We start from the raw sequence: 26,421 nt of genomic DNA on the forward strand, positions 1-26,421 counted from the left end.
AAATATGGATTTAGATAGGCATATAGGAATATAAAGAGTTCTATAGATATAGGTTGATGATATGTCACTGATACCCTACAGAGAGGGTATTAATCAACCGCTCAGCCATAAGCTAATCAGTCATTCAACAGATACTTGTTGAACATATAGACTTCCCCAGTATGAAAGAAGTCTTAAAAGGATTTACTGAAGAAGTCAAAGACTGGTTCCTTAACCCCAGGGAGTTTCCAATGTAGCTGTGTAGATCAATCAGTGAACAAACATCTATTAAACTATTTATTAAGACACAAAGGGATTATGAGATATGTCTTTAGAGGGATTTCCCTACACACATTAAATTATGCATCTTTGAAGACTGGTAGTACTTATCTTACAGTATAAATCAGTTTAAGAATGATTTAGTTTGTTTTCCACAAGTTTATTTAGGGAACTACCTAGAATTTCACATTATGAAGAATTCTTACTCATTTGTTTGTCTTGTAGCATGGATTCCAAAGATGTAGTATATCAATTCAATTTGAAATTTATTAAGTGCCTAATAGAGGCAACAAATTATATTGCATTGTACTGGGATACAAATTCAAAACCAAAACAGTTCCTGTCTTCCATGGGGAGGGAGGGTTAATAATATGTATATGTATAAGTAAATACAAAATTTTTAGTAAGCAAATTCAAGGTAGTTTGAGGGGTATAGTAGGCACTAGAAGTTGAAAGAGATGAACAGGAAAGCCAGGGAAATGCTTAGGTAGGAGGCAGAATTTGAACTGAGCTTTCATAGAAATTGTGAATTCTGAGGGAAAAAAAATGGACCTGAGGAGATAGTATATTCTGGGCATATACAAGGGGATAGAGACAAGCAATGTAATAATGAACATGAGGAAAAGGAAACAGAACAAATAATCTGAGACTTGAAGTTTCTGAATATGTTGGTTGGTTGGTTGATGTCCTTCATTCCTGAAATGACATCACCATGATAAAATGAAGTTTCAGTGTGTATGACTGTGGCTGATCAAACCAACATGAGCTCGGAATGCTCTACCACAAATTGGGTCCCCATGAATGCTCTACCGCAGATAGTCCATATGAACATTTGGAGTGGTTACTCAAAATTTGCACATCCTACATTCCCTTTGTACTGTTTCAATTCTGCTTTGCTCAGAGATCACAGCACCCTTTCTGATGTGGGCATGCCATGCTGAGCAGTCCTGTGTCAGTGTCTCCCATGTTGCACAATCAAATCCAAAGTTCTTGAGAGAGACCTTTAGAGTGTCCTTGTATCACTTCTTCTGACCACCAAGATATGTAATGACCCTGGAAAGGTAGAGTGGAATATAAAGACTGCGAAGGATTTTAAACATCAAATAGATGAGTTTCTACCTTACTGTAGAAACAAGAGGAAGTCATTGGGACTTTTTGAATAGGAGAGTGGTATGATCAGACACATGCTAGTATAAAAATCACTTTGGCAATTGTGTGGGGCATGAATTGGAGAGAAAAGATACTTGAGCCTAGGAGACTAAGTGGAAGGCTGTTGCAATATAAGACGGAGTTGAAGTGGATCTAAACTAGAGTGGTAGTGGTACAAGTAGTGAGAAAGGGAGATATGTAAGAGTGTTGGAGATAGATTCAACAAGACTTGGCAAAAGAATGAATATAAAAAGTGAGGGAGAATGAAGATTAAAAATGGTTCTGAAGTTGTGACAAAATTAATATGAAAAGAATATGTGAGATATAGGATGGTAGCTTGAGGGGATTGTAGCGTCAAGTGAAAGTTTTGGGAATCTGTTTAAAGGTTTCTGGAAAAGTTCCAGTAGATAGGGAAAGCAGTAAATCCATTTATTTAAGCAAATAGAAATAATATAATTTATATATAAAGTTATATCATTTATTTATTTTAGAAGATACCAAAGAATGTACATGAGTAAGTGAGCTTATTAACTGGTAGTAAGATGTAATCTCAGTTCAGACCAAAAGAGAGGACTCAGTCTTATTCAAAGAAGCAGTCTTTAGGGAGGTAAACTACAAATCAAGAATGTATGGAGAAGCTCGCTTCTTCTACATGTCTACTGCTTCTCTCTTCATATATCTATCCAGAAGAGTATTTGTAGCCATACTTGTCTCTCTCCTTAAAGCTTTGGAACCAACTCTCTCCCTTACACAGGTACTCAACTTCATGTCACACCTAGCATTTTCTCTGCTGGTTCAGAATCACCTTTCCCTCTAAATACATAAAGAGATACAAAATGACCCAGGTTACAAAGAGAAGATGGAGGCTGATAATAAAAACTTAAGGATAGAAAAGATGTAGAACAACAGCAGAGATTAAATTAGGCAATTGTAAAATAGTTGTTTTGTTTCAGTATAGACCTAGTTGAGATGGCATAACATTGATTGGAGTGGGCACAGTAAGCATGGTAGTATGACTTCCTTTAATACTATTCAGTGACATGTGAGCAGAGGTCATATGGTAGAGATAAACCAGGATTTGTATTTGGCAAGGCACAAATGGTGGCAATTATTGCAATCCCAATTTATATTTAGGTTAGAATGAATAAATTCCTTTCCATTCCCACCATACTCTTAGTAAATAGAACCACAGCAATACAAATTTCCCCAGAGTACCTTGCAGTACTGATTGGCCGTACAGAGCTAGCAAACTGCACTCAGTTCTACAAATACAGCCCAGCTGTGATCCTCCTCATATTAGTTTTGTAGCTACTTTTGTGTTAATCTTCCCTGATGGATTGGAAGCTCTTTGTGGGCAGAGACTACCCTCTTTCGTATCGCATGCATATTGCCTACCTTATAATAAGAATTCAATAAAAATGGAAGGAATTAATAAATATACTACTTTGCATGAAACTAACTATGATAGAAAGTCAGAAAAGGTAGAAAACAATATAGTCTAGGGCATTTTGTAAGAAGGAAGTGAAAACTCAGGTGGAATTTGAAGGATATTTGGAATTTGGATCAGTTCAGAAAAGGGAAGAAGGGCATGCAAGACTAAGGGAGACTGCAGACAAAGGCAAGATATGAAATTAATTTAGCATGTGGAGAAGTCAGTGAGAGGAATCACACAACAAATATTTCATATTAGAAAATAATAGGAATTAAAGATACATAGTTGATTTGGGACCTGATCATGGAAGATCTTGGAAGGGAGTATGAGAAATTTGTATTTGATGTAATAGGCAATGGAGAGGTCTTAGTGTCATCATCCTATAGACGATAAAATGAAAAGTGTGCTTTTTTAAAATTAAATTTTATTTTATTTTCAGTTTCCAATTCTGTTCATAATGGTGGAGGAAGAGACCTTAAGTGAGCTCACTGTAGACCTTAGTTGATTTTTTAAACTTTCTTTTGAATTCTGGGAACCCTAGATCATGGAGACAGCTAAAGGTGTCTTATCTTTGCCATATAATTTCTATTTTGGAGAGGTTGGAAAAGTCATGGGGATCAGAGGAAAGATCTAGTCTGCCATCTTGTTGGTCATGTGACCTGGAAGGCTAGCACAAGAACATTTGTTGGATAATTCTTGAAGAGACAGATGATTGACCTCTCTTTCCATCTTTTTATGATAAAAGTACCTTCAATGAAATGGGATTTTTTTTATCTCTAACATTCATTAACTTTTATCATCATGCCATATCATCATATGATTATCATCATATCATCAAACCATCATCAGACCATCCATGTATTTGTCTTATGTGGTCTGGTTAACCAGTGGAAAGAATCCAAGTATATCTTTCTATTTATCATACAAAAAAAGACAAGAAGATAGACAAGATCTTATTGCCTGATTTACACAATTTTCCCCAAAAGTCCTAGTTCAATTTTCAGCTATTAAAATTTAAATCTTCACTAAGACTTTTGGGACACTTTGTATAATAGAATAAGTAGGAGTTAGAATTTGATTGACAATGTCAGAAACGCTATTTCAAAAATACTATTTCTCCTTTTCTACTCATATTTTATTTTTATTCACTTTGACTCTATAACATAATATGAATTTGTTGTTATTACTATTTTTTAAATTTACTTTACTCAGTCACTCAGCAAAAAGAAATTCAGCCTGGAGGAGGGAACGGGAAACCAATTACAACCCAATTTTCCTTGTCTTGACATTTCTCCTTACCTCCTCAAATAATATTTAGTTAGGAAATAGAAATATAGGAAAAAAGTACATACCTATTATGGTGCTTTATAATTAAGAGTTTTGAAGAAAGTGAAACAGTTAAATTGATAATGGTTAAGAAGGGAGATAAGCAGAACAACTGTATACAACCATCAAGTTGGGGCATCTTCTGAATTTGAAGGAGAGCAGCAAAGAGAGTTGTGGAATCTTGAAAGACCAAAAAACAAGTAAATCAACTTAGGTTAACATTTCCTATTGCTCAAATGTATTTTGAAATAAAAAAAGAGAGAGAGAAAATAGTGGTTATGAATTGATTTTCTAGTATTTTGAGACTTCCAAAACATTCAACTACCAAAATATGTTTTATCATTATAGGTGGGCCACTTATTTTAAGAAAGCAAAAATGACAACCATTTTCCTTTTACCAAGACTTTCCCTGCATGCTCCCTAACTGGCTCATTATGCTGCTGGTGTATGTCAGTCCAATCGGCTGCCTTGACCAATGCTGTCTGCTCTGAATTTGAGTGCCTAACTAGGAGCACTAGATTTCAGAAAAACTGTGTATTACTTCTGGTTTGGCTAACTTTCTAGGGATACTTTGTACCAAATCCTGTTCCATTTAGAACCATTGACCTATAGGGGCAGGGACATTTGGGTCACATATGGCATGAGGTTTTGTGCCTTGTTGAATAAGGAGAGAGAAATTACTGCTGGGGTGAACAAATGAATGAAAAAAAAATGAGGAGTGTTTTACTGCTATGATTTAGTCTTCTCCAAAAGCCATTGACAACAAAGAGAGTTCCCCTTGGCAAAGAACTATACCATGAAATAAACTGATAATCACTTATAGACCAAAAAGGGGGAATGAAGAAAGACTAAGAAAGAGCTAGTGCCAAGCTCATTCAGGGATAAGGAGAAAAGACTAGGCAGGGCATAGATTCTGATTCACCAAGGGCCAGCCTTGCAAGAACTGTAAAGCACCCCAACCTTGTGCCTCATGTCATGATTCAGTAAGACAAGTGTACTACGCACACTACCCCAATTTGTTCATTCCTTAATGTACTTTGGTTTTAAATGCTTTTAAAGTTTTCTTAAATCCTATTTTAATCCCATTTTTCCCTTAAATTTTGCTTTTATTCATATGGAGGCATTTATTTAGTGATGCTGAATGAATTCACTTAGTTCAAATTGCCTCACATAGCATTTCTTTGCTCTTTTATAGTCGCATCCATAAGCAGATATGCTTTCTTAGTTGTCACTAAAAGAGCTTGTGGTTGACAGCTTAGTGCTATGTTGCAGCTGTATCTGCACTGAGGGTGTTTAATATTTGTAAAATTGATGGTAATATTAATTATCTTTATGACCAAGGAGAATGATCATCCATAAAAAGAAAGTTATGTAGCCATATTTCTGCCAAACTTTCCCAGCAATGACACACAAAGCACCTTTAGTTCAGAATTTTTCAGAATATAGCTCTATGCAATATTGTTACTGATTAAAGTTTATAATCTAAAGGAGTGATGGACATTTTAGTAACACTCCTCTAGGTGGCCTCTACACTTGAAATCTCACTGTCCTGTTTGCTATATCCACCTTTCTCCACCAGTTGGCTCAGATGTTGGTGGGGCTTTCCTGTTGGCTCAACGTCTATTGCAAAATTCTTATTGCATTCCACAGGTCCTCCAGTAAACGTTACTTGCAATATTTTTATCAACAGTTTTGGATCAGTCACAGAGACCACAATGGTAAGTGCTACAATACCACAGGCAAGAAAAAAACAATACTTGATGTATGTCATGAACACAACCTGTCAATTTTTTCTATTTATTGTTCAACTTGCAGGGCCTCCTGTAAATGTTACCTGCAACATATTTATCAACAGCTTTGGTTCAATAGCAGAAACTACAATGGTGAGTGGGACTGACCATTGAAGCCATCTTGTGAAGGAGTGCATTGTGGGATAAAAGAGAGCTATTGCATATTTGGGAGAGATTTTACTGAGTGCCAAGCTCCTGTTCAGCTAACACTTAAAAGGACCTGTTGATCCTTATACAGCAAATACTGTGTCTGAAGCTTAAAAAAAATCTAGCTCCATAAATTAAAGGACTTTTGAGAACACCGGTTTGATTAGATTTAAGAAAGATTGGCTAGCAATGAGCAACTACATTTATGAATATTTTAGCTAGTTGAATAAACCTGGAGCCCAAACTATAGGAAGGTTTTTATAGATGTGATAGAACTTATAGATGTGAAGACACACAGGCTTCACTATAATTTAATCCCTATAAGAAATATAGGATGCCTTTGGTATTTAACTAATTAGCTTCCCAAAGGCAGACTTACTTTACTATTCCATTACAGAGCAAAGTGTGTCATCTCAAGGTTCCAGTGAACACATTTATTTGCTCTCCAATGATATTCCCTCTAATATTTATCACCAATATTTCCATGCTTCAATATATCAATAATTTGTTATTTTGTCAGAAAGGATAGCCTTTTTGATGATGAGATTCTCTGAACTTAGCTAGGCTGGTTCTCAGACCACAGATTACAATTCATTGTTGGACCCATACCTGAATCATTTTTTAAATGCCAGCTGTGTGTCAGGTACTATGCTAAGCACTTTACAAATATCTCATTTGAGACTCACACCACCCCTGAGATAGGTACTGTTTTTGTGCCCATTTTCAGTTAAGTAAAGAGGTTAAGTAACTTGCCCAGGATCACACAGCTAGTGTCTGAGGTCAGATTTTTAACTCAGGTCTTCCCAACTCCAGGCCCAGTGCTCTATCCACTGTATCATTTGGCTACTTTGAATGTAATCTTCAGTAATATTTCCCAAGGATCTAGGGTCATCTGCATGCTATTATGAGCAACTGGAAGAAGATGTTACTAAGAGGTATTTGTTATGGATGCAATTGAAATGAAGATAAAAAACAACTAACAAAAATTTTAGGGAAGTTACTTCAACCAGTCTCTAGAACTGGGCCTGGCACATAGTTCATTCTTAATAAATGCTTAATTGATGATATGACAACACTACAGATGAAATTTTAAGTTTCCATATTAAGGGACAACACTGAAGTTTTAAAATGTTATAAATACATTTTTCCTTGTTTTGACATTGGCCTTTCTGGCTAATGTTGATTGGGATTTGGTGTGCTGATAGAGGTGAGGATGTAGGCCACTGTAACTTTCCATTACGCACAAGATTTTTCAAAAACAAAACAAATATGAAATCATAGGAATGTAGATTTAGAGATTTCAGGGATATTCAAGGTCATCTTGGACACATGAACACACACACACACACACACACACACATGCACACACATACACACACATACAATAAACTCCCTATTACCTCTAGGACCAAATGTAAGCTCCTCTTTGAGAGATTTAAAGCTCTTCACAACCTGTCCCATCATACCTTTCAGGTTTCTTATGTATTACTCTCTTCCACACAACTGTAACACAGCCACATTGACCTGCTTGCTGTTTCTTAAACATGACACTCCCTCTTCTATCTCTGTGCTTTTGTGTTGACCCCCTTATTTGGTATATACTCCCTTCTCATCTCTGCCTCTTAAAATCCCTATCTTCTTTCCTTCAAGATTTAACTCAGGCATCAACTTCTGCAAGAGACTTCCGTCTCTCAGTGCATTCCTCACTAAGGTTATTTTGCATCTACTTTGTATGTATCTTGCCTATATCTGAATATGTGCATACTGAGTCTGCCAATAGAACATAAACTCCTTCAGAAAGCTTTTGCTTTGTCCCACCCCATCATCCCCACAACACACCCCCTCTGATTAGCACAGTGCCTGGCACATAGTGAGTACTTAATATTTTTTATGGTTTGACCTAGTCCTACTTCCTCATTTTGGGGCAGCTGGGTGGTGCAGTGGATAGAGCACCAGTGCAACAGTCAGGAGGACCTGAGTTCAAATTTCACCTCAGACACTTGACACTCACTAGTTGTATGACCTTGGGTAAGTCACTTAACCCCAACTGCCTCATCCTGGGTCATCTCCAGTCATCCTGATGAATATCTGGTCACTGGATTCAGAGGGGTCTGGAGGAGAAGTGAGGCTGGTGACCTGCACAGCCCTCCCTCATTCAAAACAAAGTCAAGTGCAAGTCATGTCATTATTTCTCCGGTGGCATGGTCTTCTTTGTCAAGGAAGGATGAACACACACTTGCTCATTTTACCAGTGAGAAAGCTGAGGCCCAGGGAATTTAAATGATTTTGCAATGCTGTACAGGTAACAGGCGATGGAACTAGGATTCAATTTCAAGTTCTTTGACATCAAATACATTAAAGACCATAAATGATATTAAGCCACTCTTACAGACAGGTTAAAAAGATCTTTGAGACCATTCTTCCTCTATTTAGTCACAGTGTCATAAGAGATACGGTTACAAAATCAGTAACACAATTACTGCCAGAAGCTGTAGGTTGAATTTTAGATCTTCAAAAAAATGCATTTTTTTTTTTGCTCACAAGTTAATTTCTTTTAGGCCCTGGGACATTAGAGAAGTTCACATTTTCATAACTATAAAATAGTAGGATTAATATGTGATTTTTAATTTTTTTTCTTTGTTGGAGGCAATCAAGATTAAATGACTTGCCCAAGCCACACAGCTGGCAACTGTCTGAGGCTGGATTTGAACTCAGACCTTTCTGGCTCCACAGCCAGAGCTCTCTCTCCTGTTTGGTAGTTTAAAAACCAAATCAATTCACATCTTAGAAAAATGTTGGGATGGCTCACAGGAAAACATAAAATAAATTATGAGTCTATTGGCACTGGATTGCAAGGAGGAAAAAGTTCAACTTTGGGAAGTATGAATTATGTCTTTTAGACTGCTAGGATATGTATCATTTAATGAATTATTATTCTTAGGAGGATTCTAGAAATGAAAAAGGATGAATTCAGCTTTATCAAAGGAATACTTTGCTTCTCACAAACAGGATTATTTATATTACCTTAAAATACAAAAATCAGGGAAAAAGAAGGGGAAGGCTCATAAGAGGGGATGATTTGTTAAGAATTCTACACCAAATAAGATATATTTTTATTTAAGACATTAGAAGTGTCATAAACAAAGGGACTGCACTTGATTTTATTAGTACAGGGATCTCCCTAATGAGAAATTTCTTCTACAGTAGATCAATACAACTTAAGTTCTCTGTTCAGTGAAATGTTAAGGGACTCGCCCACATCTCACAGAGTTGGAAATTGAGCACACGTTTTCCTAACTTCCATTCCAGCTCTGTCTCTGCTACACCATATTTACCTCTCTCAAGATTTCATAGGAGTCCCCAAAGAAACACTGAAAAAATTATGCACTCTGGGCTTTGGCATTCAATTTCAATCTCTTTCCATTGCTCTTATCCTACAGAAAAAGGGGCAAAACTTGAAGTAGCCCGATTCAATTTCATCACTGGCTTCACATGATGGCATTCAATGACAATATTTGCACGATCTAATGCTGATTGCATTAATTAGACTTTCATTGCTTTGATTAAATCCCCTCATTGCATTTTACTGTCTATCAAATATGTAAATGTGCACCTTTCCAATGTTCATTAATGCAAGAAGGCTAAACAGAAGCTGTCAGTATCTTTGTTTTCCTATATTTGTAATATCTGCTGGTGTTTGAAGGTGTGGTTAAACAATTGGTTGTTGAGTTGCTTCCTAAAGATTTAGGGAGGCACCCCCCTGATCATGATCATTTCTAAAGTATTCTGAAAATGTTGCCCAGACCTGATATCAGTGGCACATCTACTTTGCTCTGTAAAGTAAATTAAGTTGCATGGTCAAAGGAAAGACATGTATGCTGCTTTTTCCCCCTGCCTTCTTTGTGACGACAAAGTTCATTTGGCTTTCAAAACTCATTTTTTCTTTTTCCCAGTTGTGGCTTTGATATGAAATGAAAAAGTTTGCTTTCGAAAGTGAAATTTCTGCCCTAAATCAAAGGTATGATTCTTCTGCACCCTAGGAATGGGATGCTAAAAGTAGACATTGTTCAAACACTCGTAAAAACGTGAGTGTGGTTATATGGTGTTAGTACCAACCAGTTCAGTGTACTCTGTCTGGTGCTAGTACCTAGTTCTACCCCACCCCCTCCTTTTTTGTGAAAGGTCATGATGGACTTTATGATGTCACTTCAGATGTTTGATAATCTTCTTTTAAATTTTAAACAGCTTAAACAATTTAAAAGATCTCATAGACCATAAAACTGTTATGGATCTTTGAACATTATAGATCTAAAATGAATGATTTTATTAAAGCCTACATCTTTGGAAGAATTGATCAAAAATAATAATGATAGTGATAAACTGACCTTTCAATAGAACTGTAAGGTTTATGAACCACTTCACATACATTACCTCCCAAGGACCAAATCCTAGGAGCTAAATCAAAAAACCCATAATTTGCTATAATTTTGGGGTTGGTTGATAAATTTTAGGTGTTTCCTTTGTGCTTTCTTATAATAATAGGTACATGTCCAAAGTTCTAGAATTTTTGAGATGAATCCTCCCTCTTGTCATGTGGTTCCAAAGCCCAAGAAATAAGAATTTCTTCCTGACATCAGGAAGTTTTTGCATTGAGGAAAGAACACCAAGTGATTATTTCCAACCATCTTGGCATTTCTCCACACTAGAATGAAATTTACAAAGGTGAAAATTTAAGGATTTTTATATCCAGAAATGTGGTAAAGGTTTTGATCCTGAGAGCTCTTTTGATACTGCCCAATTAATGATTTAAATGTTTGACAAAAATTCTCCCTGAAAGGAATGGTGGTGCTGCCACCCATGGTACTTTTGTATTAGAAGGAAATTTATAACTTTGAAATTTTCACATGAGGCTTGGATGTATACCCCCCCCCCAGGGGGCTTATTTTATTTTTAGTCCAAGGAATGTATTTCTAATGGATGGATATGATGGTGTGTATATTATTATAAAATATTCATGGCTTTATGACATTACCAGGGGATGGGAAGGAGAAAATCTATGGCTAAATGACTCTGTGCTTGTAGCAATCCAAGAAATAAGCTTTGCTCAGTCCTAAATTATACTTTTGAGCTCAAAGATGTAGTGAGTGACCAGTAGTAAGAAGGCTAATAAACATGCATAGTTTTTAAGGGTCAGTTTTTATTGTCATTTGTCATAGCTGATGAGAGCAGATAGATTTACCAAGAGTTTATTGTTGTACCTACAAACCTGGCATTCTTCATGTTATGAATATTTTAATGATAGTACACCATCTAACAGAATGTCTTATATATATATGTTTAATTATCATTCCAGAACTTAAAAAAAGAAAAGTAGCAAGACAGGAAAGTCAGGGGAAGAGGGTGAAAGGCAAGAAGATGATTAAGATAGGATGTAAAGCATTACTAGGGTTGGGAAGCTATAGTGGACTAGACAATATCTTAAGGATAATAAGCCCTATGGCAGAGTTCTCAAAGGTGTAAGGATAAGTCCTCCAGAGCGCACATAGGCATTCCAGGGATCCAGAGGTTATAGTAACAGATAGACAAAAGACAATCCCAAGACTCCCCATATATGAATGTCTTCCTGGATACTGCTGCATAGTAGGGAGCATGGAGTTTGATAGCAGCTGATTTGATCTTTAATTACAAAGGATACTCAGGATAGGACATGATAGTAGTCTTGCACCCAAGGGCATGTGGCTAACTATTATAATGAGTACAGTGCCACATATTACTTAAAGAGTACTGTATACTCTCCAATATTAGTAGTAGAAATAGTACTCTTCAATGGTAGCAGAAAGTAAAATTTGCAATTTTCTACTTCATCAGCAAGAAATAAGAATATACTATACATTGTGGCATGTAAGATGATCCAGCATATAAGTGAAACTTGATTTTTAAACTAAAAATGTAATGCTAATGACTATACACATGAGACAACTTCCCATAAACCTCTAATTCAAACTGATTTCCCCTAGCAGAGGCTAACAAACTGGAAATGAGGCAAATGATGTTCTCTAGCTAAAAAGAGAACTCAATGATCTGCTAGGCAATGTAGGAGAATGAACACAGTTCTTATCTTGGAAACCTTACAATCTAGTAGGAAAGATAAGATGTACATATGAAACAAGGAGGACATTTTTGCAAGACAATGTTAATTGCAATGTAATAACCATGCAGTTCAGTCTATTTGAAGAAGTACTGAATGAATCAGAAAAAAGAGAAAAAATATTATAAGGCTGAATTGTTCATTGAAGGATATAAGGTGGCTTGGTGGATAGAACACCAAGTCTGGAGTTAAGAAAACCCGAACTCAAATCCAGCCTCAAACACTTACTAGCTGTGTGACATTGGGCAAGTCACTTAACCTCTGTTTACCTCAGTTTTCTCATTTATAAAATGGGGGTGAAGATAGTATCTACTTCTCAGGATCAACTGAAAAAATATTGTGGGGATAATTGTGAGGATCAAATGAGGTAATAATTATAAAGCAGCACAATGCCTGACCCATAGCAAGTGCTTTGTAAATATTAACTATTATTATCATTAGCTGTAAGTCTTAATTGCTAAATCTGATATAAAATGGCACTAGGATATTTGAGTTCTACTATAACTGAGGTTGACTTAAAAAAAACATGTGAATAACTTTTGGTATAGACACTCCCCTGCTCCCCAACTACAATTGGGAGACTTTCCTTAATAATGGCGCAGTCTTACAGAGTCTCCCAGGGTCACTGAGTGACTTGCCCAGCAACAGGCAGCTACTATATATGTTAAAAGAAGGACTTGAATCCATGGTTTTCTGACTCCAAAGCCAGTCCTCAGTCTACTCTAGCATGTTACTGATAGTTGGAAAAATAATGAATACAGGATACAATTGTTTTAGAAAGGACTGATTCATATTGTAATAAAATAAGAAATGCAGTTTAGGGTGAGACAATGTATCACAGTTTCAAAATAGAATCTATTCCCAATGAATGAATGAATGCTGCTCAAAGGGAAACAGGATCTATTTCAACAAAGTGCTCAATACTTATTTCCCAATTTAATATTTCATTAAATAGAAACAATGAAAGATTAAAGTCCCATTGAAGCATTCTCTTGTGACTGGGGATGTCAGATGAGTAAATGTTATAGCATATAGTCTATCACATTTTTATACCTGCAAAGCAATAATAGAGAGTCCCAGACTCATAGAACAGTAATAGATTTCAGCGGGTTGTGTAGTGCCTCTGGATAATTCACATAGATCTCCAAACATATGGATGTTTATACTCTATGCTGAGAACTTTTGAGATGCTTTGACTTAGAAGTTTGGGTTTTGGTATGATGATTATCACTATTTGGAAAATTTGAGAACATTTTAAATGACTGCATATTGCAAGAAGGAAAGTGTATGTGCTCTAACTATAAGAAAAGTTGAATTTAACTTATTTTCTATAGTAACTCTAGCCTATTGAAATCTATTTTTTCTATCTCTTAGAATCCAGGACAATACCTTCATTTTTTAATACATATATGTAAGGTTTTTTGTGCGTATGCATATATATACATGGATATTTATATGAACACACCTATGTATATATACACATATATGTATGTACATATATACATGCATATACACAGATAAATAAACATATACATACAAACATATATATTTTAAATTTATCTGCAGCCAGTTAGTATTAACCTTGTAACTAGAAATCACTCATGGGTTCCCAATTTAAAAGCACCTTGTAAATTAAGAGAATCAGCCTCATTTTTTCTTTCTGCAAATCTCAAGATTGAAAATCAGATGAACATCCCCCCCAAAAAAGACACACCTGAGACTAACGTAACCAGATGCCTAACTACCTCTCACACTCTTTATTAGTGATGTGGTTGACTACACTGTGTATCTCAGTATGAGCCTACAGAAGCTCATGGGAGATAGAACAATAATGTTCCTGCATTGATCTCTACTTCACTTTGGCTCACAACAAACTGTCAAACCATTTGCTTCCCATGAGATCAAGGGTTCTCCCATATTTACAACACAAACTCAAAGCTCCATTAGTCCACTCATGGCATTTGGAAGCTAGTCATTGGGAGAAGTTTAAAAGGACCTTTCTCCTCTTGTGCTTAATGTCATCACAAACAGAATAGGTAAAAGCCTTGGATGAAACCATGGCACCCTACTGTGGATTTGACAAATAACTTACTGTGGAGCTACTCAGTCAGAAAATATTTACTCCTGGCTTAGGGTTATTAGTCTACTTCATTTAATTTCCAGGACATGTAAAAAAATTAAATTTTATCAGTTTTCCAAGTCAAAAGACAATTTTTCCATATAGTCAGTGAAATATCTCAAACTTATGTCCTATATGCTAGCATTTCTTAGAGGGATTTGGTCCGTGGACATTTTTTTTCTTATTTCTAAACCATATGTAGCATCCTTCCTAAGATCAGTCACTGAGCAGACCCTGAAATGACCCTAAATCAGTCAAATAATTAATATTTATCTCAAGTTCAGACCATATTTTTAACATATAGAAGCATACAATGTGAACAATGTAAGTATTAGCATGTTGGAATTTTAAATAAATCAGGCACAATGGCCAGGAAACAGGTGATCAAAAAGATGTCAGATAAGTATAAAATCTGTTTCCTACAGTCAGCACTCCTAATACCTAGTGTTTCTCATGTTACCAAGGGCATCTTCAGATAGTACTCATCTGTAAGTGATTTTCCACATGGTCACTGTGGCATAAATAATTTAAGCAAAAGTGAATAATAACAATAATCTAAGTGTCTTTATCATTGTGAAGGAAAAGAAAAAGTGGGAAAAAGCTGGATAACTACATGATAGAGTGAGAAATACCAATAGCAGAGAGATGATAGAGATAAAGATATATCATTGATAGAATAGAGAAACAGATTGAAGGAGAAAGAAATTATGCTTGAAATTGTCATGGCAGCACTAGATAATCACTGGACCCAAGACATGATCCTGCTTAATTTTGCACAGAGTCTAGCCTCGATTGTCAAATTAGGAAATAATTATCATATCCTAATGCCTTAGATTAGTTAGTCTGCAGTATAGCAACATCTCCAGAAAATTTGTCTGATGGAAGAGATTTTTCAGACAAAACAAGTTAAGTCCAGAACCATTTTTATGAAAAAGATCCAGATGTTTTCAGATATGAAAGAAGCTCTATTCAAACAATTGCAGTCTATTTATTGTTTTAAAAATTCTATCTGCTGAAGAAATACTCGGATGCATAGGTGTACATAGCAGATAAGGCCAGAAAAATGTTAAAGTAGTCTGATAATTTGACAAGACAATAAAAGAGACTATATGACTAATTGGAATTTGAAATTTCTAGAAATGTTTTGCTTGGGATTTTTGCTATTACCTTACTGATCTCTTGGTTCTTTTAAACAGAATTCTTCTTTTGTCAAGATTCCCTTAAGTAATTTGTATTCCTAGGAACTGGCATATAAATAAAATAGTAGGTTCTTATCCTCCTGTATGAAAGAGATTACAGGTCATAATGATTCTGATTTTGAAAATATGCTTTTTGTGTTTGTTTAGTAGACTGCCTTCATTGGTTGATTTCTTTAGCAACAGTTTTCTCTTTCCAGAGAAATGCTAACTTGGAGGTATGTCTACACCATACCAGCATACCAGTTTTAAAGGTAGAAAATTAAGTTATTTAATGTAATGAATGTTGTTCTGCTGGCTTGAGAGATTTTGTTTTCTTGCTCCAATTGAATTCACTGGTAATGTTAGTATTGTGTAGACATGCATGAATTGCTGATGTGCAAAATTGAAATGCTGGGAATGATGGGAAAGATTAAGTAGGTCCCTCATGGTCAATGTAGGGGATTAGTCATCTTTCTCTGTGGCATTTCTATAGGACTACAGAGTGAACATCTTTTTGAGGCAACAGTGGAATGACTCCCGGCTGGCTTACAGTGAATACCCTGATGACTCCTTGGACTTAGACCCGTCTATGCTGGATTCCATTTGGAAACCAGACTTATTCTTTGCCAATGAGAAGGGTGCCAACTTCCATGATGTCACCACAGACAACAAACTACTACGGATTTCAAAAAATGGCAAAGTGTTATACAGCATCAGGTAAGTGTCTGCTAATTTTACTTCAGCTACCTCTCATGTCCTGCTGTCTGTATCAGTAGGACAAAATTTGTATATGTTATATATGTTTGATTATCATGATTTCTCATTGACCTATTGAACTGTACAGTTGGTGAAGATATTTTAATATTCTCACAGAATCTAAAGTATACTTCCCAACACTTTAATAAACCTTTATGAAGCACCTACCATTTGTCTCCCCACTGGACATATCTCTCTTTTGTGTGTAGTCAGTCAGTTCCTAAACATTTATTAAGTCCCTATCATGTGTCATAGTGCTAGGCACTACGGATACAAAAAAAAAAGCAAAAGTCCCTAGCCTCAAGGAGCTTACAATCTAATGGGGAAGTAAGAAACAAATAAATATATAACAAACAGGCTCTTTGCAGGATAAATAGGAAGTAAATTAAGAGAGGGAAGACACTAGAATTAAGAGGAGTTGGGAAAGCCTTCCTATGAAAGATGAGATTTTAGGAATTTTCTTATTTACTCCACTTCAGTTTGGCACATAAATAGTAAATTCAGAATAAGTATTTTTTCATTCATTCATTCAAAGCATTAGGCTAGGCACTAAACACAGAGAGATAAAAAGAGATACAGTCCATGTCCTTCAAGGAAGGAGCTTAAAAATTAAAAAGTCTCAAGTTAGATGCAAAATATGGCTTAGAATAATTATAGGGTTGGCATAGATCTTAGAGGTCTATGATTGATTCCAGAAACAATAAACTTGTTTTGTTGTGTATGCAAAACACACATTTTAAAGGCTAAATGGAATATGTTTGAGTTGATTATAATGGTCTAGTGTTTTTCAGTCATTTAGATTTAGTTGCATTGCCATCTCTGGCCTCTGGCTTCAAATTTGTCAATCTATTTATTGTTTGTTTTTTGTTCTCTAGTTACCATTGGCCAATCTGGCCATGGCTCAGAAAAGAAGGAATGCAAGTTGATTCAGTCCTCATAGAAGCACGGACCATTCATTGGTGTTAGAAGGGACTTTAGAAATCACAGAATCACAGGGTTAGAGGTGGAAGAGACTTCAGAGGCTACTCTCTGCCCAACATATTTATTTTAAGATGAAGAAACCAAGGGATAGGGAGGTTACCCAACATCTCACAGGTAGTGTCAGAGGTGGGATTTGAATCCAGGTCCTTTGATTCCAAAGCCAGTGTTCATTTCACTGTACCACATGGCCTCTCAGTCATAAGGTTTAACCTTCCTCATTTAACAATTCCATTCAATAAAGATTTATTAAGCATCTAGTATATGCCCATAAATTTGGAGGATATCTACTCCAATCATGTCAACACTTACCCTGGTAGAATGGGCAGATGAGAACAATTTGTTCTAATAACTGTGAAGGTGGCTGAAACAAGTGCTGTAGAGAGCTTAGGGCTTGGTCAAACATCTAAGATGCCAAAGACATCCATTACAACCTAGCCCATCACCAGTGCTCCTCACTTTTATCTTGCCACTGGACTTGGATGACTCTGGAAGAGAGAATGAGCCTGATGACTTTGTGGAATTCTCCTTCACTTAAATCTAATTCACACCAAGTCAATTCAACCCCCCATGATGCCATTGGGCCTCTTCAAAAATGAAGGACAGACCTATGTGCCAGACACTGTGCTAAGTGAGAGAGCTACCAAAAGAGATAAAAGACAGTCCCTACCGTCATGGAATGTATAATCTAATGAGAAATAGGCAAACTCGAGTACAAAAAGTTGTAATGATTTCTGTACAGTAATGTAAACACAGTAATACTAAAGCAGATCAAGAACTACAAATTTCTCCTAATTCCCCAGTGATCTTTCAACCAATTCATGCTGCCTCAAATATGAACTCTTTATTTTAAATGGCCAAATCTATTCAGTTCAATCAAACAAACGTTTATTAATACCTGCTATTTTTGATTCAAGGTTTATGTATGGAGGCATCATTGCATATTGAAGAGAATACTGAACCTCAAACTTGATCTGGATTCAGATCCTACCTTTGGCATTTATTGTCCATGTGACCTTAGGCAAGCCATTTATATAGCTCCCATAGCTATATAAATATATTAGCTATATCTCTCATAGAATTTTCAAGTATGTAATTACAAATTTTAGTAGAGGTAGTTCTTCAGTACAATTGACTGAAAGAAAAAATTATTATTAATATTAACATATTATTATGTGCCAAGCACTAGTACTAGTAGTAGTAGTAGAAGTAGTAGTAGTTAAACTTTTTGTTACAAAGATAGCTGGGTAGCATAGTGAATTGAAAGTTATGTCTGGAATCAAGTAGACCTGCATTCAAAATCATCCTCTTACTAGCCATGTGACATTGACAAAGCCTGACTCAGTTTCCTCAACTGAAAAATTGAGATAAAAATAGTACCAACCAGTAATGTCATGAGGATCAAATAAAAAAAGTGGTATACAAACAATATCTCATTTTGTCTTCACAATAACCCCAGGAGTGAAGTGCTAATACTATCTCCATTTCATAGGTGATAAAATTGAGACAGACAGATGTAAAGTGATTTGCTAAAAATCACAGAGCTATTAAATGTCTGTGGCTGATTTTGAATTTAGCTTTTTCTGACTCTAGGTCCATATTTCTATCCATTTTCTAAATCCCAGGACACAAATACAAAGTAAATCATGATATATGAAAAGTCTAAGAGAAATAATTTCTGGTTAATAATTTTATTAATTATGGCTAGTGAATATTTAATAACAGGATGGTCATCTGACTTTCTCTCATAAACCAAAGTCCTCTCATGGAGGCCTCTTGATGTTTATACACCCTTAGAAGAGTGGGTTCTCCTGACAGGTAGAAATCAACTCTGAATAACCAATCATTAACCAATCAATTAATTAATGAGAGAATGAATGTTATAAGGAGAAGTGGGCCTGTTCTAACGAGGGGCTTGGTGTGACTCTAAGTCACTCAGGGACAAAGAGAGACTAATCTCAAGCTAGACTATTATCTCCTGGGCAATCTATACAAAAGGGGTCTAACCTCTCTTCCCCTGCCTCCACACCCAAGTCTATCTGAATAGAACACAGTGGACTAGAATTTAGTTAAATTCTACACTTTTTGCTCTTTAATAAGAACTAAGCTTCCTCAGTTGAGTGGCATCTTGAACAAGACTGAGGAGAGTTTTCAATCCAATCTCATCATCAGCCCTGTTCTTTGGATGCTGGTGGCTGTATAACCTACAAGGGACTGATTTCTAAATGAAAAAAAAAATAGAAAAAGGAAAATCTTTATCTCAATTAATAATTGGTTATTAATTTAAGTGAGAAATAATCATTTCTCTCAGAATATAATCCCTTCCCTAAAGGAGCTTACGTTCTACCATGAGGAGGCTATACATAAATGGAGAAAATAGCCAGGGAGGAGAATTTTGGTATGGAAAATGTCATAGATGGTGAATGGGGCCATAGGTAAATAGATACCTCATCCAGGAACAATGTCAGACTTGATTTGATCATGGTTTCTGGAACTTAAGTGGAAGAAAGAAAGAAGAAAGTGTACTTGTCCTGTGACAAGGTGATTGGCAAGACTGCAGGGGAGATGGCTGGAGAGTATGGAATAGATTTTTCTGAGATTTGGGGCCCAGCCAAAACAATCACCAATCTTGGATTGGTAAAGTTTTAAAATTGAAGTACCTATGATAGAAGGTTTAACAACTCCAGGGCATGTCCTCTTGTGTCCAGGTAAGGCTATGTAGATAAATAGGTAGATAAGGAAATCACAAACCCTTAAAACATACAATAGTTGCTTGATATAAAGGCTAATTTACTGAACTGAAGGTCAGGATATTTTTATTCTTGTCTTGTTTCTTCAAGTAAGTATCTGTAGGACCTTGGACAAGCATCAGTTTCCCTATCTGGGAAATGTAGGGTATGGTCTAGGTCAGGTGTGGGGAACCCACCCTCATATGCAGCCTTAAGTGGATTTGTTCTGTAAAATTTGTCTTTGGTCAAAAGGTCAAACATAAGGATCTAGAAGGCCACATGTGACTTCAAGACCAAAGGTTCCCCACCTCTTGTCCAGGTGATGCCTAAGGTACTGACCCAATCAATATTGAAAGTTCTTTTCCTTCTTTTCTCTTTCCCTACCAAATTTGGGTGGCACAATGGATAAAGCACTGGGCCTGGAATTAGGAAGACCTGAATTCAAATCCTGTCTCAGATACTTTCTAACAATATGAGCCTGGGCATGTCATTTAACCTCTGTCTGTCTCAGTTTGCTCATCTATAAAATGTGGATAATAACACTCACTTCATGAAGTTATTGTGAGTATTAAATGAAATACTAATAGTAAAGCACTTAGCATAATGCCTGACACCATGTGAATATTAGCTATTATTATTATTATTACAAAGTACTTGGATCAGTCGTACTAGTCAAAAAGCATTTTTAATTGAAAATAGCCCTTTTATAAGTAATATATTCTGATGACAACTTGTCAATTCCACTTTTGAAATGAAGCATGTCCACTTTGGTTCTTAACTTTGTTCCCTTCCTCCGCATTACTTGGTTACTTGCATACACCTACTGGTTAAAGGACAAAATGTTACCCTGGTACCAAGAGTCCAGTTTTGAAGCACTGATGGGGCAGTTGTTTAATTCATTGTTTAACAAGTAGCCATTGTTTGCTTGCTCTTAGAGTTGGAGAGAGTTGTTCTGTCAAGTCTGCATCAAGCTGGGTTGGCTTAGGCTGACTTCATTTAATATGCAGTGTTGGACACGACATAACTTGCTGTGACCTGATCAAATGGGACATATGCAGAACCTCACAATGGAAAGGGGAGTTATAAAAAGCAACACATGGGTATGAGATGCTCCAAATAAGCCTCCAGTGCCCATGTGACATTCAGGCTGGTAAAGACCTGGCATGACCCATTACTAAAATGCATCAGGATTTTCTGTCTGCTACAGAAAGGCATTTCCATCCTGGCAGAGCTCAGTGAGTTAAGGTTCCAACAGTGTTGATACTGGGCTAATCACTTCAGGAGTCCTTCCCAGTTACCTCTCATGCAGACTTTAGAATGGCATAGCTATTGTCACTGACAAGAGGGGCTTTGTTCTGTGGCAGGAAGAACAATTCTCTTCCTTTGTTATGGCCATTCTGTGAAATGAAGGGGAAAAAAAAATGCCAGTGGTTGTTGGACAACACAACTTAGACTAAACCATTTCTCCTTCACTTGTATGCGAGGACTGATTTTTATGGAAATTTAAAGAAAATGGAATAGCATTGTAGATTCTAGCTGTGGGGAATCTAAATGCTTGCTTGGAGCTGTTTTAAACGGTTTCATCTGTTGAGAGTGATGGAATTATGGGGGTGGAAAATAGGGAAAGGAGAAATAGATCCAAGTCAGTATATGAAGATGTCACATTCCCATCTAAGTGACACAAAACTGTCTCATTAGAGATTGAAGTGCAGTAGGTGTTATCTAAGGAAAGCTATAGGGCTGACCTTAAACTCAGAATGGGAAGTGTGGTTTCATGGATACATGGAAGAGCTTTTTGTGCCCCAAGTACTTCCTTCACTTGCTTAAGGATAATTGAATCTAAGGGTGATTAAACCTTTTATTACTCAACTAGAGATAAGGAAATTTAAAATGCATTTACCTCAGCTAAGGTATAAGTGATATCAGTGTTTTTCCTGAGTGGGTTTTAATGGAATTTTGAAAAGGGGTTCTGAGAGGGAAAGAGCCAACTTGGCACTTAAAAAGTTGAATGAGTTATTGAGTAGGGGTGGAGATGGAGCCCTGGTATAGAAAAGAAAAACTGGGTGAAATTGTTCTTGTTTAGAAATTCAAATTGACTTGCTATAGCTGAATAGCTTCACAATATTGATCCATATCTCAAAAATATTAAGTGAGGTAATTGTTTCATATTTGTCAGTCCCTTAATTCCAACTGACTATTGGGTATCTCTACTTGTACATCACATCAGCACTTCAAACTCAGTGCCCAAAATTGAATTTAGTGTGCACGTTAAAGTTGTCCTCTCAACTTTCCTATTTCTGTGAATAACACCCAAATCCTCCAGTTTAGGTCAATTAGGTCAATTAGACTTGATAACTTAGAGTCATCTTTCACTTTTCTCCCTCTAATTATCTCCCATTCATCTGATAAGTTACATTTCTTGTCAATTCTGCATTAACAATCTTTCTCACATGTGTTGCTTTCTCTACCCTTGATGGGGTTCAGACTCTGGAATGTCCTTGAGCCCCCCTTGAATCTTCCCACTTAATCTGCTTTTATAATCAAATCTGTTACCTTCAACCTAGCCTAGCCCTCCATTTTCTGATACCTCCCAATTGCCTCCAGCTCTTTCCCACCTTTGATTACATCACTAGTTACCCAAGTTTCATCAAGATCCTCCTTAGACCCTCCTCCCAGGTTACTAGACCACCTCTAGATCTTTCCCCAGTCTTTCTGTATATAAGTTTCATCTTGCCTCCATGAAGAGGCTCAGATTCAATCCAGCTCTGACTCTGTCTAGCTGACATTCCATCTGGCCCACTTGTCACAAAGGGTGAGGCTTCTTAAGAGTCAAGTGAATCTTCAATAAACTTTGTTTTATTTTGGCTGGAAGAAGACCTGAGTCTAATTCATTCAGCAGGACCTGGTGTGTCAGTATTTTGGGGTCCTGAGCACCCCAAATCTCATTATGTTTCCCAGACCTCAAGACCCTTACACACCTCTGGCCTGGATAACCGTAATAATGGCCTTCCCAATTTTGGTTTCTGCCTTTGCCAATTCCCATCCTTCACAGAGATGCTAGAAATAATCTTTCTTAGACATAGGTCTGACCCCTTCACTCTCCATTCTAGAGCCTTTGGTGTTTCCCTATTGTCTTTACACTCCTCTTCCTGAGTTCACACCCAGCCTTAGACTAGTTGTGTGACCCGGGGCAAGTCACTCAACCCTGTTTGCCTCAGTTTCCTCATCTATAAAATGAGCTGTAGAAGGAAATGGCTAACCACTGACAAGAAAACGCCAAAAGGAGTCACAAAGAGTCAGACAGGAATGAAAAACAACCAAACATCAATTGTGTTTAGAATAAAACACTTTTCATTTTGACATTTAGGGCCCTCCACCCCTCTGAATGGATCCTACCTTTCCAGCTTTATTTCACATTTCTGCTAACTTCATATGCTCTAATTCCCAGTTAAACTGGATTTCTGGCTGTTACCTATGCTTGTCCTCAACTATCCTACCTCCATACATCTTATGCCTAACATTCATTCTTTCCTCATCCTCCTCTTCCTGATTCAACTCAGTGTCAGCTAATTCATGAAGCTTTTCCTGCTCTCTGCTCCAGTCCCAACTTCCTCCAGCTGAAAACCAACCTCCCATCCTCAAACTTGCCTAGACATAAAAGTTCTTAATGCTTTTGGTGTCACAGTCTCCTTTGACAGTTTAATGAAGCCTTCTCAGACTAAAAAATTTTAAAATACATAAAATATATAGGATTGCAAAAGAAACTACTTATATTGAAATATAGTTATCAAAATGCTAAAATAAGACAAGTTCAGGAACCCCAGGTTAAAAATCCCCCAGTAGCACAGTTTGCCTAGATACCTCTTTTGTCCTTACAATTTTATGCAATGTGTTATGCCTATGTGGGTTCATGTTATATCTATATCTATTAGATTTCAAGCTACTTAAAGACATGAAACTATGACATGTATCATCTGTCTCTGAAGGAATTAGCAGAGTATCTTTCTGCAGTGCCCCATATATATCAAGTCCATAATAAGTGTTTGTTGAATTGTGTCATTATTTTCATGAAGCTCAAAGAAAAGACAGTTACAATTCAGCAAATATGGGCTTCTTAGTTTTGTATGAACTCAGTAGTACTAGTCTACATCAGAATTCAAGGTTTTAAAGGAGAGAGCAATAGAAAGAAAGAGTAAGACAGAAAATCAGAGACAGAACATGCAAAGAAAAGATAAAAAAACTACAGAAAACATATAGAAAATATATTTTCTTTAGTTCTATATCCTTCAAGAGAGAAAAACAGAGATACAGAAACAAAGACACAGAGACAAAAAAAAAGACAGAATGAAACAGAGCACAGATAAAAACATAATAGGAGAGGAGATGAGGGGAGAGATGAGGAAATGAGAGGAGACAAGAGGAGATGAGGAGAAGAGAGGAGATGAGAGGAACAGCAACAAAGACAGTGATAACCAGAGGCTCAGAGGATCAGGGAGAGAACAGAGACAGACAGGAAGACAGATACCACATAGTAGAATTTTAAACAAGGTTATATTTCCTTTTCTAGCCTTGTCTGTTCTTATAAAGGGGAGAAATGCATGCCAAAAAAAATATCATATTTTCCAGGTCAGTTGTTTTTCCAATGAGATTTCACATTTTCTTCTATTTTTTTTCATTCTTTTGATTTTGTTTTACTGCTTCTTGATGTCTCATAGTCATTAGGCTCCACTTGTGTAATTCTACTTTTTAAGGAGTTCTTTTCTTCAGTGACTTTTGATACTACTTTTTCCATTTGGCCAATTCTGCTTTTCAAGGCATTCTCCTCCTCATTGGAGATTTTACCATCTGGACTATTCTGTTTTTCTTAAAGTATTATTTTCTTGAGTAATTTTTGTGCATCCTTTACCAAGCTGTTGAGACTTTTTTCATAATTTTCTTCTTATCACTCTCATTTTTCTTCCACATTTTTTCTCCATTTCTCTTACTTGATGTGTAGAATACCTTTTGAGCTCTTCCATGACTGGAAACAAATTTATATTTTTCTTTGAGGTTTTTTATTGTAGGAGTTTTGACTTTGTTGTCTTTTTCTGAGTATGTATTTTGATCTTCCTTGTCACCATAGTAACTTTATATATTCAGAATTATTTTTTCTGTTGTTTGCTCATTTTTCCAGCCTATTTCTTGACTTTTAATTCTATGCTAAAATGGGGCTCTGTTTCCAAGGTGGAGGTCACACTTTCCCAGGCTTCAGGGTTATTGTGCAGCCATTTTCAGAGATAGTTCTGGGGGGTCTATAAACTTTCAGTTCTTTCATTGTGGTGTGATCTTAAGAGAGATGTGTTTACTACTCTCCTGGCCTGTACTCTGGTCTATGAGTTACCACCCACAAACCATCTGTCCTGCTCTAGAAGAATGATCAGTATCTCAGCTCTCCTGTAGCCAGAAGTCCTGGTATGGTAGTGCTCCTCTTCTCCCTGGGACTGCCACCAAGAAATGGGATCCAGATCCACTTGTGGGCAAAGGAACAGAGTCCTACTCCCACTGCCAGCAAAGAAACCCCTGTGATTTCCTTCTGACTAGTAGTCCATCCCCCTTACCATCTCTGGGCAGAAAACTCTGGATACAGCTGCTACTCCTGCTGAATGAGTCACTCCCAAGACCTGTTTCTGATTTGTTGGGACTCTATCTGTGTTGGTGCTCCCTGCATTGGATTGCACTGTACTCTAACTCTGGTGCAGTAAATCTTTCCTGCCAACCTTCTAAGTAGTCCTACATTGGAAAATAGTTTCACCCCATCCTTCTATGGGTTCTGTCACTCTAGAATTTGTTTTGAGACATTATTTTAAAACTATTTGGCAGAGACTTTTGGAAAGCTCAAATAAGTAAGGACTTTTCTCCACTATCTTGGCTCTGCTTCCTAAATCTCAATTTCACCATGGATAATTTTGGGGTAATGAGACTAATGCCACAACACCTTGCAGGGTTGTCATGAGAAAAGCATTTTATAAACATTTAAGTACCATATGAAGGTAAACTATAATTTACTTGGTCACATTGCAACCTGTGGAAGAGAAGCTGGTCATCCTGGATGTGATAGAATGAGGTTGGGAGCAAAAACTCATTCCTTCAAATATAGAAACCAAAAAAAGTTGGCCTATAATGCCTAAGGGAAAAAAGTGAACTTCTAATGCTTTGAAGTGGAGACTACTACTTTGAAAAAGATCAAAGACAATGTCTTGGAGAATCCCATAGTCTTCATGTCTCATATGTGTGATAGTCCTCATGAGAATAAACACAAATGTAAGGTTGATAAAAATTAATCAAAAGATCATCTTGATAAGATCAGATAGGGACAAGTTAGAGCCCTTGAGTTCAGGTTTGATTTGAACATTTGCAACTAACCTTGGATGG

The 26,421-nt window shown here is 36.6% G+C and overlaps 1 protein-coding gene across 1 annotated transcript in view; it reads left to right on the forward strand.

Moving 5' to 3' along the window:
• The window catches only part of GLRA2 (glycine receptor alpha 2), a 296,188-nt gene that overhangs the window by 77,274 nt on the left and 192,493 nt on the right, over nucleotides 1–26,421 (forward strand). Inside the window, exons 4-5 of the mRNA XM_072617038.1 lie at nucleotides 5,981–6,048; nucleotides 16,041–16,264. Coding sequence (XP_072473139.1) covers nucleotides 5,981–6,048; nucleotides 16,041–16,264 — 292 coding nt within the window. The remainder of the gene's footprint in view (nucleotides 1–5,980; nucleotides 6,049–16,040; nucleotides 16,265–26,421) is intronic.

Source organism: Notamacropus eugenii, chromosome 5, assembly GCF_028372415.1.
Source record: "Notamacropus eugenii isolate mMacEug1 chromosome 5, mMacEug1.pri_v2, whole genome shotgun sequence".
Taxonomy (NCBI): domain Eukaryota; kingdom Metazoa; phylum Chordata; class Mammalia; order Diprotodontia; family Macropodidae; genus Notamacropus; species Notamacropus eugenii.